Here is a 17,274-nt window from a genome sequence, read left to right as displayed (position 1 = left end):
GGTAATAGAAATAACAGAGTAAGAGAAACCAACTGAGGAAATAGGTGTTCTGCCTCTGAGAGGTACTAGATGGTATAATAAGGTCTTCTAAAATGAGTATTCAAAAGTGTGGCTGCACCATTCAGGAGTGACCCTCCTCCCCTAGGAATGAGCAGAAGATTGCCTTTCTGCCCGTGGAAGTGAGTACTGGCTGCCTCCAGTAGTCAGGTTCATGGCCAGGATCAAGGGCCAGACAAGCCTGTGTTGTCTCCCGTGGGTAATGTGGAACCAGGGCCCGGCACAGAGATTCAGGGTGAACTAGAGAATTTGTGTTTCTCCACACTGTTGGGGTCGGGGGGTGGGGGCGGTTCAGAGATGAGGTTTTTCAGCCAGGGCTGGAGGAGAAAAGTCTGCATAAGCATCAGCGGGATTGGAAGGTAATTCAACCACGAGGCACAGGGACTTGTGCTATGGGCTCTCAGGAGTCAGCAAATGAAGCCTGGGCCACGCCCAGAAGGAACAGAAAATAGACACATACCATTGTGTCCAAGGCAGGCACTGGAGAGGGGGCACTGGGGGCGCTAGGGTTAGGAGGGGGTTTCCGGGGAGAGATGAGGAGGGAGCACGCCCAGCTGGGGAGACTGTGGGAGCAAAGGCGGGGGCGAGAAAAGCAGCTGGAGTCAGACAACAGTGAACGTGCTGGGAGGGGGTTTGTGGAGGTCAGACGTGCAAGAGACGGTGATGGTGGAGGAAGTCAGTCTGATAGGAAAAAACCGCTTGTCGGGGCCTCGGCTGCCGCAGTCTGGACTCTACCGGAGCGGAGACAGTGCTCAGTGCGTCCTCCCTTCTCTTCAGGAGGTGACTGGTGCTAAGGAAGCATACTGGCTTGAAGGCTGAGAGACTGGTGTCAGGGACTGCAGAGACTGTGGTGTTGGCGCTCTGGGTGAAGGGTGGTCAGGACCCTCACTGCAGCAGCAGGATGAGGAGAGGTGGGAGCCCGAAGCCCTGGAGGTTGGTGGACAGAGCGTAGAGTGAGCTCGGCAAAGGAAGCCAGCGTTGTAGGATTGCCACGTGCAGATGGCAGGGAACCGTCCCATAGAAGCATCGGTGTGAGGCCAGAAAGGGACAAGAGAAAACGTGGGGGATGATGGGGACAGAGGCAACCCCAAACCCCAGGGAGGGATCCGCCTGGAGGGGATGGAGTGATGGCCAGGTGGCCTGAGCGGAGAGGGGAGGGTGGTTGGTGGTTTTGTCTTGCTCTGGGCAGGAGACTCTTGTACCCCTGTGGAAGTAGGATGGGGGTAGTGACCAGAATGCTGTGTGAATAAATGGGGACGAATGATCGGGTCAGAATGTTAAGGATCTGGTGGGCTCAGAAGCAGATGCAGAGGCAGAAATACAGGGCTCCCCTCGGCAAGGAAGGAGGGGATGGGGACACAGTTGAGAGGTGGGCGGGATGCGCTGCCAGGTTTGGGGCTGAGGGCTTGGAGGCCAGCAGAGGTGGCTGACAATCACACTGTCTCCCTGGGGCTTGGCAAGACCCCTGTGTACCCATCCCGCGTTTGTCTGAAAAATCTGCTGCTGTGGAAGCTATTTGTTCTTTATTTTCTGTCCCATTAGGTGTCAACCAGAAATCACTCGGAGAACAGAAGGAAGAAGAAAAACTCCGAGAACAGCAGGCCAGGGAACAAAGGCAGGGAGAAGAGCAGAGGCAGAGCAAGTGGCGGGAAACTCTGCAGAGGGAGCGGCAAAAACTCGAAAAGCTGGATCTGCAAAGGGTAGTGATGCTGGTGGGAGAGGGAGCCCCCTGGGTCTCCAAGTCCTAGGAGGAGCGGGGATGTGAACCAGCCCTGGGCGGCCTGAGGAGAGCTGTGGAGCACACAGGCCTTCTGGCTCAGGGTAGCAGGGCCAGCCCAGTCCCATGCATCCTCATTTGGGCCTCGCAACAGGCTCATGAATGAGGAGGACCTTGTTTTGCGGTTGATTTTCTCATTGTAAATGAGGTTAAAAAAAGAGCCTCTTGCTTCAGGGCTCCCCTGTCCTCTTTACTTTGATGTGCTCCTGGCCCTTAGGCTGGTCCCAGACAGATTACTCAGGCCACTTCACTTGTGCCCCTTTGATGGTAGCAGTGACTTCAATTAAAAAACAATTATCTGGCATGCAGGTTGTAGGTAAAGGATCAGGATTACATTACTGTGTGTTTCTCAACCCTTAGAAGTTCTAAAAGATGTATAGTTCCTATTCTGGTACCCATCTGTTTCAGAGGCTAATTGAACAATCATTGAAGTTGGAAATTGAAAAAGAATACGACTCAAGTGTTCAGGAAATGAAAGACAAATCTAAATCTGTTTGTGGTGAAAATCCTTTAGAGAAATACATGAAAATCATGCAACAGAATCCAGACGAGGACACCACGGATAAGGTGCTGATGCTGTGGACTGACGTCTGTGGGTGGGGAGTGCTGAGGGCTTCTGTGGTTTACTTGAAAACCTTGTGGTAAAGATCTGCCATCTCTACTGGAGACAAAGGGAAAAGCATAGAAAATCTGAAGGTCACATAGAGCTCCAGCCTTCTCAATATCTGGCACTCCTGACAAATCATGGCTTTTGTTTGAGTAAAAGATTGAAGAAGTTTTGATTTGTCAAAGTTTGTAAAAGTTGGGATATCTTATTATTTTCAGAACAAGAAATAAATAAAATGAAAGTTCTATGAATAATGAATGAGTTAGTCCTGAGACAGTAATATTTTATCTAAGTCTAATGTACTATGTTGAGAATACCTTCCAGGTAGCTTATTCTGATGTGCTTGCTGAATGTCATGTTTAAAAGTCACTGCTTTTATAGACTCAGCTACTTATATATTTCAAAAACAGTTCTTACAGAAATCATAAAGTTTTAAATAAAATGGAATATAAATATACATCTAATTGCAAAATTCCTCTCCCCTGCTCCTGTTTGTGTTAGAGTTCCAAAAAGGTGGTCCAAGAGAGCTCACAGTTGGACACGCTGCCGTCTAGTGACACTAAAGACAAAAGGTATGGTGTCCCCAGCATTGTGTTCTTATGCAAACCATTTATCATATTGCTGGTTCATTCTCAGCTAGGGAAGCGTTCAGATATTTGAGTCTGCCTGTAACTGAATCAGTCAAAATGACTGACTTAAAAAAAATCTATTGCATTTTATTAACCTGTCAAATTACTGATAAAAATTGTGACCAAGGGCAGAAACCCCACAGGAAAGGAATGAGAACATGATAGAGATCACATAATAAACTTGACAAGAATATAACAGATTAAAAAAATTTTTGTCTTTTCCTAATTTAGTTTTGCGGCCTTTTCTCATGAGGAACCAGATGACATTTGGTAACCGTGTTGGCTGCCCAGCTTCTTACTCCAATATCATAACTAACGGCCTGTGAGTTCTCTGTAATGAGACAAACTGCTTAATAAAAATCATGTGCAATACAGTGTGTTTTTTTTTTCCCTAGGTTCTGTTTGCTACTAGTGTATAAATGAAAAATAATCTAGTCAAGTGACACCTCTTCAGGGTTTCTCATTCTTAGGCCTTTCATTACACTGAAATGAGCTAATTTTTTTCTCCATTTTTGTCTTAGGTTATATCTTATTGAGAACTTATCTTATCGGTCAAGTTCTAGGCCTCCCTTTTCAAACTTTCAGTTGTGTCCTTTCCTCTTAAGTGTTGGGTTCCCACCTGTCAAACAGGAGGCCATCTTCCCTGGCATTCTCCTTATGGTTTGTCTCTGAAAATACAAACACATATCTTTCTATTCTAGAGTTTCAGTGCTAACCAGTGGTCACCCAGAGCATAACACAGGCAGGGTCTATCTACTCTGTCTTTCCAGTGAAACCCTAGAGTATTCCTTCCCCTTTACATATTCAGATTGAGCTAGTTGTCTTTGCTGGTGTTGCTTGTTTGGCCATTAAGTTCCATACTGAAACAGGAAGGAGATTTGGGGGTGTTTATTATTCCTTAGGCTTTTAATGATCAAACTACTGCACAGTTGCACTCATTTCACATGCTAGCTCAAAATCCTCCAAGCTAGACTTCAACAGTACGTGAACCAGGAACTTCCAGATGTGCAAGCTGGATTTAGAAAAGGCAGAAGAACCAGAGATCAAATTGCCCCAACATCCGTTGGATCATAGAAAAAGCAAGAGAATTCCAGAAATACTTCTGCTTCATCTGCTTCTACTTTAGCCTTTGACTGTGTGGATCACAACAAACTGTGGAAAATTCTTAAAGAGATGAAAATACCAGAATACCTTACCTGCCTCCTGAGGACTCTATGCAGGTCAAGAAGCAACAGTTAGAACCAGACATGGGACAACAGACTGCTTCAGAATCAGGGAATGGAGTACGTCAAGGCTGTATATTGTCACCCAGCTTATTTAACTTATATGCAGAGTACATGATGTGAAATGCCAGGGTGGATGAATCACAAGATGGAATCAAGATTGTAAGGAGAAATATCAGTAACCTCTGATGTGCAGATGATACCACTCTTATGGCTTAGAAAGCAAAGAGGAACTAAAGAGACTCTTAACGAAGGTGAAAGAGGAGAGTGAAAAGCTAGCTGAAAACTCAACATTCAGAAGACTAAGATCATGGCATCCAGTCCCATCACTTCATGGCAGATAGATGGGGAGATAATGGAAACAGTGACAGACTTTATTTTCTTGGGCTCCATAATCACTGCAAATGGTGACTGCAGCCATGAAATTAAAAGACACTTGCTCCTTGGAAGAAAAGCTATGACCAACCTAGACAGCATATTAAAAAGCAGAGATGTTACTTTGCCAATAAAGGTCCATCTAGTCAAAGCTATGGTTTTTCCAGTAGTCATGTATGGATGTGAGAGTTGGAGTTGTTGGATTGAGTTATTGGAGTTCTTTATATATTTTGAATATTATCCCCTTATCAGAAACATGGTTTGCAAATATTCCACTATATAGATTACCATTTCATTTTGTTGATTATTTTCTTTGCTGTGCAAAAGTTTGATTTCTCATTTGTTTGTTTTTCTTTTTGCTGTGAAATCAGAGTCCTCATCAAAACCAGTGTTTACCCTGTATGTTTTCTTCTAGGAATTTTATGGTTTCAGGTCTTATGTCTTCAAGTCTTTAATCCATTTTGTGTTGATTTTTGTGTGTGGTGTGAGATAGGGGTCAGGTTTCATTGTTTTGCATATGCCTATACAATTTTCCCAACACCACTTATTGATGAGACTGTTCTTTCCCTCTTACATAGTCTTGGCTCCTTTGTTGGAAATCAGTTGACCATATATACATAGGTTTATTTCTGGGTTCCATATTCTGTTCTGTTGATCTATGTGTGTGTTTTTATGCCAGTACCATACTGTTTTGATTACTGTACTTTGTAATATAGGTGCTTTTATATTGGTTGCATAAATATTTACAAATGTTACATGTTTTGCTGAACTGACCTCTATATCATTACATTATGACCTCCTTTGTGTATTGTTACAGTCTGTGGCTTAAAGTTTACTTTGTATGATAAAAGTAGAGCACCTCTGCTTTCTTTTGGCTTCTATTTGCATAGAATTTGTTCGCTTTTTAAAGAATTTTTTTCAATATTACTATGTTTTTATTTGTGTCATTTGGCTGTTCTTTTGTTGTGGTGGCAGTGACGGGGGGACAAAGGGAAACTTTCTTCATGCATGCACAAAGTGTGATACTGACCGAGGGTGATGGTGACAATTGCTCAACATCCTTGGGCTGGCTGAGGCTGACCTACGGTGAAACTTGGAAGTGAACTCCAGTCCCCGGAATCAGCCAAGCATGGGTCAGGAGGTGTGTTGGGGAGGGAGGAATCTGTCCCCTATGCAGCAGTCATACCCCATCCAGGGACATTCAGAAATAATCTTGCCAGCTTCTCAGTCAGCCCCAAGTGGAGAAATGTGCACCAGGAAGATCGGGACCAGCAACAAGTATCTGCCCGGCCATCCAGATGCATCCTGCTTATGAGTTGCCAGCTGTCTTCTCCCTTCATTTTCAATCTGGTTTGTCCTTAAAGCTAGAGTGAGTCTCTTGTGAGCAGCATTATTTTTGTTTTGTTTTTTGTTTTTTTTTAATCCATTTGTCTATTTTAATTGAAGTAAAGTTACTGTACAATGTTATGTTAGTTTCAAGTATACAGAAAAGTGATTCAGTTCATTCTGTTTTTCAGAGTCCCTTTAAAGTAATTTTTGATAGGTATGTTAACTTTTGACATTTTGTTAAATTTTTTTATTGTTTTGTATTCATTTGTTTTTTTCTTCTTGTGTTCTTTGTGATTTGATGGTTTTCTGTTGTTATATGTAGATTTATCTTTTGTGTATCTTCTATAGCTTTTCACTTTGCTGTTACCCTGGGGATTACATAATACATTTATAACAGTTTAACCTGATAACTTAATTTTGAACATATACAAAGGCTGTACATTTATAGACTTCTTCCCATTTTGTATTTGATGTCACAATTTATATCTTTTTACATCATGTATCCACTGACAAATTATAGTTATTTTCAATCCTTTTGTGTTTTAATTTTTATGCTAGAGTTTCAAGGGATTTACCTACCATCATTACAACATTAGAGTATTTTGACTTTATATTTACCAGTGAGTTTTGTACTTTCATAGGTTTTCTGTCACTAATTAGCATCTTTTCATTTTAGCTTGAACTTTTTTTTTAACATTTCTTGTAAGACTGCTCTGGTGGTGATGAACTCCCTTTAGCTTTTGCTTGTTGGAAAATCTCTCTCAACTTTAGTTGTGAGGCACAGCTTAACTGGGTATAGTATCCTTGCTTGGAAGTTTTTCTCTTTGAACAGTTTGAATACATCATTTCAATATCCTCTGGCTTGCACAGTTTCTGCTGGTTGTCTTCCAGGTATTCCCTTAAATGTATCAAGTTGTTTTTCTCTTGGTTTTTCAGATTCTTTCCTAGTCTGTAGCTTTTGATAATTCAAAATTAATGTATCTTGGGGACTTCTCTGGAAGTCCAGAGGTTAAGACTTCATGCTTCCACTGCAGGTTCAGTCCCTAGTCAGCCAAACAGACAAACAAAATATTGTGTTTCAGTGTTCATATCTCTTTGGATTCCTTTTTTTTTTTTGGAACGCTATGGACTTTGTGGATCTGAATATTTCTTTCCCCATTTTAGGGAAGTTTCCAGCCATTATTTGTTTCAAGAAATTTTCTGCCCCTTTCTTGTCTCCTTCATTGACCTCTATAATGTATATAGTTGGTTTACCTGATGGTGTCCTTTAAGTCCCTTAAATTATCTTAATTCTTTTTCATTTTTTTCCTATTTGCTCCTCTAACTGGATAAATTCCAGTGACTGTCTTCAAATTTGCTTACCCATTTGTTTAGTCTGCTGTTGAACCCATCTGTTGAATTTTCTAGTTATTCTTCAACTATGTGATTTGTTTGGTGATTTTAGTCATACTATTTTAAATTCTCACTTTGTTCATGCATTGTTATCCTAATCTCAGTGAGCATCTGCATGACTATTACTTTGAACTCTCGGGTGAATCACTTATTTCCATTTCATTAAAGTCTGTTTCTGGAGTTTTATTCATTTGGAATATAGTATATTTTTTTCTTCATTTTCTTTGTCTGTGTTGGTTTCTGTACACTGGATAAAACAGTCACCTCTCCCAATTTCAACAGAATGGTCTCTGTGGAAGATTAACTTTGTCATTCAGCCCAGCCCAAGCTTTTGGTTGCTTCTCAAACCTTCATGGTAGTCCAAGCTACCTTATTTGTTCTTGGTGCCTCTTAGTAGTTGAGGGTGTTGTCAGGACTGGTCAGTGTGGCTGTGGGGAAGATCACAGTCAGCACATAGATGCAGGCTGATTGGGAAACTGACCTCTCAGATGGCAGCTGGGAAAGTGAGCAGTTAGGTCTGATCCTGGAAGCTAGTGGTTTTTGCCTGCTCCCTCTGCACTTGGCCTGGGTGCATAGCTGCAGGGGTACTCATACTCCAGTGCCTGGTAAGAACTGCTGCTACATCCTGTAGGCCTTGTGAATGCCAGTCCTGGTGGCTGTCAGAGCCAGATAGTCTTCGGATCTGTCCCCTGGGTGGCAGGTGCCGATGCTGGAACACAGATCAGTGTACCAGCTTCTCCCTGGAGACATGGGTAATTAGAGCAGGCAGAGCGTGGATGCAGTGGCTTTCTTGGTCCCTGGGGAGGATGGTAGTGCCCTGTGTGCTAAATTAGAAGCCTGACTTTAGGCAGCCTTTTAATATATGTAAATAGACGCTTTTCAGGGAAAGACTCAGGAGTTGGTGAGTCCTCTCGAGCTGGGTAAGAACTGGCTGTGACAGCCATGTGGGTTTCTTGGACACCACAAAACACCTTAAAACAAGGTGTTTGGGGCATGGTCTGTTCTGTAGGTGAGCCATAAAAAGGGGAAGTGCTAGATGTGGGGTCCGAACCCTTTGTTCTTCAAGGTGAATTGTGGAGGTGGGAGTGCCCACCAGATTGTGTGGTGGTGTGCCAGAGTTAGGGTTTCTGGTAAGTTTTATGTCTGAGCCTTTCCTGTCCATTTCAACGTGGGTGTTTTCTGCTCATTGTGTAAGAGTAGCCCAGCTAGTTTTTTCTTTTAGAAAAACCTGCTCGATGTGCAGTGTCCTGTGCCGTGTGTCCATGGGAGGAGGGGAAGTTCAGGAGCCTCCTATGTCATGGTCTTAATCCTAAACCCTCAGATAACTTTTAACACTTCCCTTTCTGCTTTATTGACTATGCCAAAGCCTTTGACTGTGTGGATCACAATAAACTGTGGAAAATTCTGAAAGAGATGGGAATACCAGACCACCTAACCTGCCTCTTGAGAAATCTATATGCAGCTCAGGAAGCAACAGTTAGAACTGGACATGAACAACAGACTGGTTCCAAATAGGAAAAGGAGTATGTCAAGGCTGTATATTGTCACCCTGCTTATTTAACTTATATGCAGAGTACATCATGAGACATGCTGGACTGGAAGAAACACAAGCTGGAATCAACATTGCCAGGAGAAACATCAATAACAGATATGCAGATGACACCACCCTTATGGCAGAAAGTGAAGAGGAGCTAAAGAGCCTCTTGAGGAAAGTGAAAGAGGAGAGCGAAAAAGTTGGCTTAAAGCTCAACATTCAGAAAATGAACATCATGGCATCTGGTCCCATCACTTCATGGGAAATAGATGGGGAAACAGTGTCAGACTTTATTCTTTTGGGCTCCAAAATCACTGGAGATGGTGACTGCAGCCATGAAATTAAAAGACGCTTACTCCTTGGAAGAAAAGTTATGACCAACCTAGATAGTATATTCAAAAGCAGAGACATTACTTTGCCAACTAAGGTCCGTCTAATCAAGGCTATGGTTTTTCCTGTGGTCATGTGTGGATGTGAGAGTTGGACTGTGAAGAAGGCTGAGTGCTGAAGAATTGATGCTTTTGAACTGTGGTGTTGGAGAAGACTCTTGAGAGTCCCTTGGACTGCACGGAGATCCAACTGGTCCATTCTGAAGGAGATCAAACCTGGGATTTCTTTGGAAGGAATGATGCTGAAGCTGAAACTCCAGTACTTTGGCCACCTCATGCGAAGAGTTGACTCATTGGAAAAGACTGATGCTGGGAGGGATTGGGGGCAGGAGGAGAAGGGGACGACCGAGGATGAGATGGCTAGATGGCATCACGGACTCGATGGATGTGAGTCTGAGTGAACTCTGGGAGATGGTGATGAACAGGGAGGCCTGGCGTGCTGCAATTCATGGGGTCGCAAAGAGTTGGACACGACTGAGCGACTGAACTGAACTGAAGTATTACTTTTCCCCTCCCCTTCTCTATCTTCAAAGCCCTTGTCTAAATCATTTATTGTGTTGTTTCAGTTTTCTAGCTTGGGGTTTGTTAGCTTCATTTCTTTTTTTTTTCCTCAGTCAACTTAAATTCTAAACAGTATTCTTATTACTCCAGATGAGGTTAGGGTTTGTTTCAAGAGCAGTAAGTCATCTCTTTATGTAGCACGGCAGGTGGTCATATCATCCCCCATGCGAGTGAATACAGCCTGCGAAATGTGACATGCTCCCCTGCAGGCTGCCTACTCCTGCCTCCCCAAGACCCCCCAAATGGAGTCTGTTCAAATCCTCCCCAGGTGGGTAAGTATATAGATAGCAAACAGGAAGATGGAGGAGCAGTTGAGAAAAAGCGTGTGTGGTTTTTTTTTTTTTTACCCAAACCCGACCTTTCTTTGTATTTTTTTTCCTCAAAACTTTCTGTTGCTTTACTCATCCTAACACTCACTTTGAAAAAGTTACCTTAAGTGAAATTTGTAATTTTTCACACAATGCCAAGAACAAAGTAACCCTGCATTGGCTAGCAGAAGCTGTCATCATTTAGGACAATACAGTACTCACAAAGCATACCGCCTCCTTTAAATCTTGAAAGAGGCAGACCTCCTTCTATTGTGCTTTGCTTTATTGCATGTCACAGATAACTAAGATTTTTATAATTTAAAGGTTTGTGGCAACCCAAAGAAATCTGTTGTTGCTGTTTTTCCAACAGCATTTGCCCACTTTGTGTCTGTGTCACATTTTGGTAATTCTAACATTATTTAAAAGATGCTTACTCCTTGGAAGAAAAGTTATGACCAACCTAGATAGCATATTGAAAAGCAGAGACATTACTTTGCCAACAAAGGTCTGTCTAGGCAAGGCTATGGTTTTTCCAGTGGTCATGTATGGATGTGAGAGTTGGACTATAAAGAAAGCTGAGCACCCAAGAATTGATGCTTTTGAACTGTGGCATTGGAGAAGACTCTTGAGATTCCCTTGGACTGCAAGGAGATCCAACCAGTCCATCCTAAAGATCAGCCCTGGGTGTTCTTTGGAAGGAATGATGCTAAAGCTGAAACTCCAGTACTTTGGCCACCTCATGCAAAGAGTTGACTCATTGGAAAAGACTCTAATGCTGGGAGGGGTTGGGGGCAGGAGGAAAAGGAGATGACAGAGGATGAGATGGCTGGATGGCATCACTGACTCGATGGCGGTGAGTTTGAGTGAACTCCGGGAGATGGTGATGGACAGGGAGGCTGGGCGTGCTGTGATTCATGGGGTCGCAAAGAGTTGGACACGACTGAGCGACTGAACTGAACAGTATTTCGAACCATCTGCTAGCAGAAAGATGACAGCTCACTGAAAGCTTGGGTGATGGATAGTGTTTTCTGCAGTGAAGTATCCTTTAATTAAGGTATATATGTTGTTTGTTTTTTAAGATATAATGTTACTGCACGTGTTAATAGACTGTGGTGTAGAACACCTATATGCACTGGGAAGTCCAAAAATTCATGTTACTCTTGTACCATTTGCTGTATCTCAGTGGTATGGAACCAAACCTGCAGTGTCTCTGAGGTTTGCCTGGATTAGGAACTGTTAGAAAGCCCTAAAAGGATTGTTTCAGTGTAGAGTATTTTGCTTGTTGGTTATTAAATGAGTAGGTGAGTCCCATATAATTTTGACTTGATTTTCATTCCTTAGAAATTAATTTTCACAACGTGTAACTAGAAAAAGGGAAAACTGTTACTTTTAAACCTCTAGAGGTTCCTACATTTTGTGGCAGGATATCTGTCAGTATTTTAGATAGTACCTGTGATCTGATTAACTTAAGAAATAACTGCACACAAAACTCCAAAAACAAAGTGTTAAGCTGTGTGACCAATGGCATAATAATTGGACTGCTTATGTTCTCCTGCTGTGCATGAGGGAAGGGTGATAATCCAGAGGCAGTGCCTCCTTTAGAAACGTCAGTAGTGCCAAAAGCCAGTCCTTACTCAGAAAGGTCATATATAGACAGTCCACATGCATAGTCATGCTGACAGGTAAGTAGTTGAAAGAGATTATAAAATGAAGTCCTAAGTAAGAAATCTAGCTCTGCAGCTTAGTTTTTTAAATTAAAATATAGTTGATTTACAATGTTGTGTTGGTGATGTATACAAAAGTGATTCAGTTATGCATGTGTGTGTATATAAACACATATATGTGTTTTTTATATACACTTTTTCAGACTCTTCTTTTCCTTTATAGTTTTTTACAAAATAGTGATTATAGTTCCCTGTGCTCTATACAGTAGGACCCTGTTGTTGAATAGACTGTGGTATCTTCGGTTGGTAAAACAGCCAGTGTTACGTGGACCTTTATGAAGGTTCCTCATTGTTCCCACTGTCTCCAAAAAGAAAACTTTGTATTAATCCCATAAATTAGTATATTTTTCTGACTAGCTTCATACCTAAGTGTCAGTGGTAATTTATGTAACATACTGCCTGGTGGGTTACAGTGTTTCCTCAAATTGCTCTTGCTTTAAAAGAGGCTTCTGTCAGAAATGAAACACATAGCACTTGGAAACTTGATTTCCATACAAATGTAGAATCTTGATTATGCATACTGTTTAAAAATGACACCATACCAAGGACAGAGAGAGAGTATATATGTATGGTAAAAAGGCAAGTGAATGAAGCTATAATTTTTATTTCATTTCTCGTAATACATCCACAGCTATTTCCACCTAAATAGATCTTTAAAATAAGCATACACAGGTATTGACTATTATCTACAAATATTTATTGTAACACTTGAATAGAACTACAGGAAGCCCTTGGCACTGATAGAAAATATTGATTCACTGTTAGGTTACAAAAATTTATACATAGCAAAATTTAATGCTCTTTACATAAAAAATATTAGACTACTTAAACAAAACTTTCAAAAATTCCTGGTAAGAGCTACCAGAATTAGAAAAGTAAAATTAGGCTTTAGACACTGCCTCTTCTAGAACACTGGACTCAAACAGCACCTCCACTGCTGGAAAAAATATTTAGGTCTGTCATGCAACAGGAAAACAAAACACCAAGCTATTCTGGAACAACTGTTCTACACAGAAGAGATCGTCTCCCAATTTAGAAAAGAAAAAATAGTCAAGATCCAAATAGGCATTTTTAGGCATTAACAACAACACCTACAAAAAGAATCCAAATGAAATATACTTGCTGTTCAATTTTAATAGCATCTGATAAAGGTATGCTTCCTTTCATTTTAACACATTTCTGCACGTGGATATGTTTAAAATCCAGGAAACAGCCAAACCACAAGTTAATTCTTAACATGAATATACATAGTTAACCCTATTATATTATGCAGCCCCCTTTAAAAGCACTGATGCACCCAATAGTTATATGTATCATTTCATAAAGAACAACACAAAGTTTACCATCACTAATACCCAATACCTAGTCACTTAATGTTCTGAAACACAATGATTTAAAAGGCAAGTTTCTTTTGAAGATGGCTTAAACTCAAGCATTTGGGTTTTTTTTTTCTTTTCTTTTCCTGAACATTGAACTTTATTCCAGGAAACTTAAGATTTAGATAAGAAAACGTGAAATAAATACCAAACCTAATTGAAATTAATTCAGTATTCAAGTCTATAAAAGTAGGAGGTCTGTGGTCTGTTGGTAATTAGGTTTTGGGTAGTTGGTATGAAATTGTAAACTTGCTATTCAGACCACATAAAAATGGTTTTGAGTGGTGGTCATTTTAATAAGGTAACACTTCTTGATTAAGAAAAACATTTGTGGAACAAAATTCTTTGAAGGATTTGGGGTTACCTATTTTAAGTTCTTAGAAATTGAAAACAAATACTCATTAAGGCAAAGCTGACATTTATGTAAAAGAAACCTATTACAAAATTGATTTTGGATAGCTTATCAGTCTGAATCTAGCTTCATCCATGGTAGGTAATGCAGAATTATTATAATGGGCTCATTTTAGCATTCTTGAGGGAAAGAAAAAAAAAATTTCTGATTGGACTAGGAAATTAGTATGTCCTGGACTTAAGAGGGGTGGGGAGGTCAGCTAATATTTTTCTTACAAGGGTAAACTCTAAGAATCACTTTATCTTTGAGCCACAATTTCATACATGTCAGCTGTCAGAAATGGCAATGTCACATCAATTCCATTTTAGTTCCTATTTAGATGTGTTTGAGGACAGATGGTAAAAGTGAATGTGTGGTCATATCGCCTGATGCTGTTATGGCATGGTCCTTATCAAGGGGTATCGTGTTCTCAGAGCCTGTCTTGGTGGGATTGTGAACATGCCACAAATTTCAAAAGGATAAATATTCATTTTGTTGAAGTGTTGCCTTTTAAAATGGCTCCCATGAAACCTCCAATATCTGTTGTAAAGAAAAAGAGTTACCTACTGGAAGGTTTTCCTAGAAATACATCCCAGCAGCTTGAGACAGACAGTGAAGTGTTTGGACTTCTACATGAGTTTGTTTGGTGGGGTACACATCTGTACTGCAGAGCAGCTGTCTGATGATTTGTCAGAGCTGTAAATTCGTTGGCTGAGACCCTCTGGCAAACATTTATGTGTAAGAATTGAGTTGTTCTTTTGACCGAGACTGGATATCTTGCAGTTCCTGTTCTTCCTTTGCTTTGATATCCTGGTAAGCCTGCATTTTGCTTGCATCCTTTAAGTAAGCCCAGTTAGAAGACAGTATCATGAGGAAGTGGATCTGGAAAAGAAGGGTGAGCATGATGGCTAGTGAGCATGTGAGAAGGCAAAGCGAGCTGTGAAGGCAGATTAGACGCTCTGTGCTGTAAAAATGGAGAGGGTTATTCCGGATTAATATTCATTCTGCTATCAGAGGCATCGGAGACTGAGTGCAAGCTCTGCTAGGACGCTTCATATTAAAAGGGTGAAAAAAGTTAGTAAACAAACATAATGAATCAAGAGAAAATGGCCCAAGTTACTGTTAAGAAAAGGCAAAAATGAAATACGACAGGGTGCTTTTTACCATTTTAAGAGTCACTTGAAAAATGAAGGCAAAAGTTCAGAAACACGCTGTGTGGTTATTTTGGAATGAGTGTCGTGCAAAGATCTTTCCTATCTGTGGACAAAAATCAGTTTCCCCAAAGGCCTGAAAGTGTGAACGGTGTTTATTTTGAGTAAATAATATAAAACTACATATTTAACATGGAAAAATTAAGTGAATGTCAAAACCAAAATTAAGAACTATCAGCAAAGCATGCAATCCCTGTGTTAACACACTTTTAGTAGTGAAACTAGTTTTCGTGTATAACTGCCATGATTTCATTTCACAAAACGTCAAAATCATTATGATCATTCTTTACAATTTGATGTGGCAAATGCTTCTTTCCCACTTCTTTTCCTCATCTTTCCTGCAAAATCTATATATCAAGTTCCTTATATTTCCTTCTCAACATATTGGAGACTTTCAGATCCAAGCACAATTACTTTCCCCATTAGAATCTTACGTGCAGTTTGAGAAGTGGCTATGAGGAATCAGTTACTACTCACCCCAATCCAACACTGTGAGGTTATCCATTCTGTGGTCTCTGAAAGGACTGATGGTGTTGTGTAAAAATAAAACTACATATAAATATTTTTTGAGAGATAACAAGTGAGCTCTTTTTCTTCAAATTTTCGTCAGCTTATTTGAGGGGCATTTATTTGGTAGTGAGCCCTATAATCGTTAAAAATATGGTAATCAGATTTAAAAAATATTTATAAACTATTTTCCAGACAGAGTCTGAGAAGACCAAATCCAGATGAAAACGGTTCTCTTCCAATTCATCTTCAGCGTGTGTGTTCATTACTGAAATGGGTTATCAAGCAAGCAAAAATAATGGAAAACACAGGTATTCCAGTTTTAATACTTCACTTAGAAATACTGCTCAGAGTTTAAGTTCAAAGAACTTTGTTAAAAAACAAAGACATTGTTTTTCAGTGGCTGCTCACCAATGTCAGTAAATAACTGAATCCTTTCCACAATGTGGAAATAGCCAGATCTCATCATTTTGGAGTTCATGTACGGTAAGTCATTTGAGTAATCTACCATGCAAAATGAGTTGACTAAAGCGATTTACAAATTACTGTAACAAAACTGCAGAAGCCTAGGCTCTGCTTTAGTCTAGGGGTCAGTGATACTTCATGCTACGGAATATAGCTCTAAAGCTCCTTATTGGCCTTATGCAACTTAGAACTTAGTGCAGCAATCTTCCCGACTCTTAAACTTCAAAACCGCATAGTTATATGTGGTAGCCATCATGTAGATCAGCTGGTGGAAGAGAACAGAACAGGACAGTAAGATACAGGCAGTGCGGGCCTCTGCCCCGACACTTCTAAACCCGGCCGGGGATGGGAGCCAGCTCAGAGCCTAGGGTGTTTCTTTTTTGCCATTTGTAAGCCCATTATATCTCGCACACTCAAGTTTCTGGAGTCTCACGTATACAATAAGTCATCAGCCCAGAGAACAGGTCCCCATCCTGAGGGAACAGAGGGTTGCCTCCACGTGGGGAGGGATGACATCAAAGGTTGGACAAACTCTGAAGGACTCACTTCCTCATTTCTCAGCACTTGAGGTTCCCCCTCACTCTACCCACCTTAGAGCTCTGGACACCACAAGCCAAGCCCTCCCAAGTTTTCGGTCCACGTGGATACACACAGACACACACCTGTGTGGTGGCATCTTCCGTATCTGTGAATCTGCCCTTGTGCTAAAATTTCCTTAACTCTCAGGTCAGCATTCAACAGCCATGCGGACATAGAGAATGCGGAAAAGCTGACATGCCCAAGGCAACTGTGGCAGCCTTGGCAGCTATGGCAAGCTGTAAACAAGCGTCTTTTTCATCATGTGCCCTGGTTTTTGCATTTTTGTGACCTCACTCTTTCTGTGGTCCCTCATGAGAGTGCTACAGGGCCGTCTAGTGTTCCTAAGCGCAGTGAGACTGCAGGGGGCCTGACGGAGAAAATACATGTGTTCAGCAAGCTCCAGTCAGGCCTGAGACACACTGCTGCTGGCCTTGGGTACACTGTTCATGAATCAGCAATGTATACCCCACAAGATACATTTAAATGGAGGCAAAAGGATTCTTCCCACCGAATCTGAATCTCATCACCTACCATGAATGCCAAGACCAACACCTCATCCTTCCTGCAAGCTAGACACGGGGTACGTTTACAAAGGGGCACCTGAACCGAGGCAGAGTCCCAGATGTGTTGGCTGGAAGGGAAATCTGTTAGGATGGTGCCTGCAGGAAGGGGGCCAGCACTCACCAGGGCAATGACGGTGGCGCCAGCTCCGGCACAGGCCACGATGAACAGGTGATAGGACATGTAGAACTAGGAGAGAACCGGGCACTGAGGTGAGCATTCTGTGGGGGAGTGATGGCCTCCTCTATTCTGGGCGCACTCCCTTTTCCTCTGTAGGGC

At 41.4% G+C, this 17,274-nt stretch overlaps 2 protein-coding genes across 10 annotated transcripts in view; one reads left to right on the top strand and one right to left on the bottom strand.

Annotated features, from left to right (window-relative positions):
- OFD1 (OFD1 centriole and centriolar satellite protein) overlaps positions 1-3,449 on the top strand; it is a 59,041-nt gene extending 55,592 nt beyond the window's left edge. For 3 of the 4 annotated variants that reach the window (XM_040266444.1, XM_040266443.1, XM_040266445.1), the window contains 4 exons: positions 1,600-1,757; positions 2,243-2,401; positions 2,943-3,013; positions 3,302-3,441. In XM_040266444.1, coding sequence (XP_040122378.1) covers positions 1,600-1,757; positions 2,243-2,401; positions 2,943-3,013; positions 3,302-3,344 — 431 coding nt within the window. In that variant the 3' untranslated portion in view covers positions 3,345-3,441. Of the gene's footprint in view, positions 1-1,599; positions 1,758-2,242; positions 2,402-2,942; positions 3,014-3,301 lie in introns of all 4 variants that reach the window. The other variant, XM_040266442.1, reaches the window with a different exon arrangement.
- A 9,040-nt stretch (positions 3,450-12,489) lies between these two features.
- GPM6B (glycoprotein M6B) overlaps positions 12,490-17,274 on the bottom strand; it is a 157,865-nt gene continuing 153,080 nt past the window's right edge. For 3 of the 6 annotated variants that reach the window (XM_040266441.1, XM_040266440.1, XM_040266437.1), the window contains 2 exons: positions 17,119-17,184; positions 12,490-16,120 (listed from right to left, as the gene is read on the bottom strand). In XM_040266441.1, coding sequence (XP_040122375.1) covers positions 16,040-16,120; positions 17,119-17,184 — 147 coding nt within the window. In that variant the 3' untranslated portion in view covers positions 12,490-16,039. The remainder of the gene's footprint in view (positions 16,121-17,118; positions 17,185-17,274) is intronic. The other 3 variants (XM_040266439.1, XM_040266438.1, XM_040266436.1) reach the window with 1 other exon arrangement.

Source organism: Oryx dammah, unplaced genomic scaffold, assembly GCF_014754425.2.
Source record: "Oryx dammah isolate SB20612 unplaced genomic scaffold, SCBI_Odam_1.1 HiC_scaffold_23, whole genome shotgun sequence".
Taxonomy (NCBI): Eukaryota; Metazoa; Chordata; class Mammalia; order Artiodactyla; family Bovidae; genus Oryx; species Oryx dammah.
The sequence above is the reverse complement of the archived record's forward strand: the minus strand, read 5'-3'. Positions and strand labels throughout refer to the sequence as shown.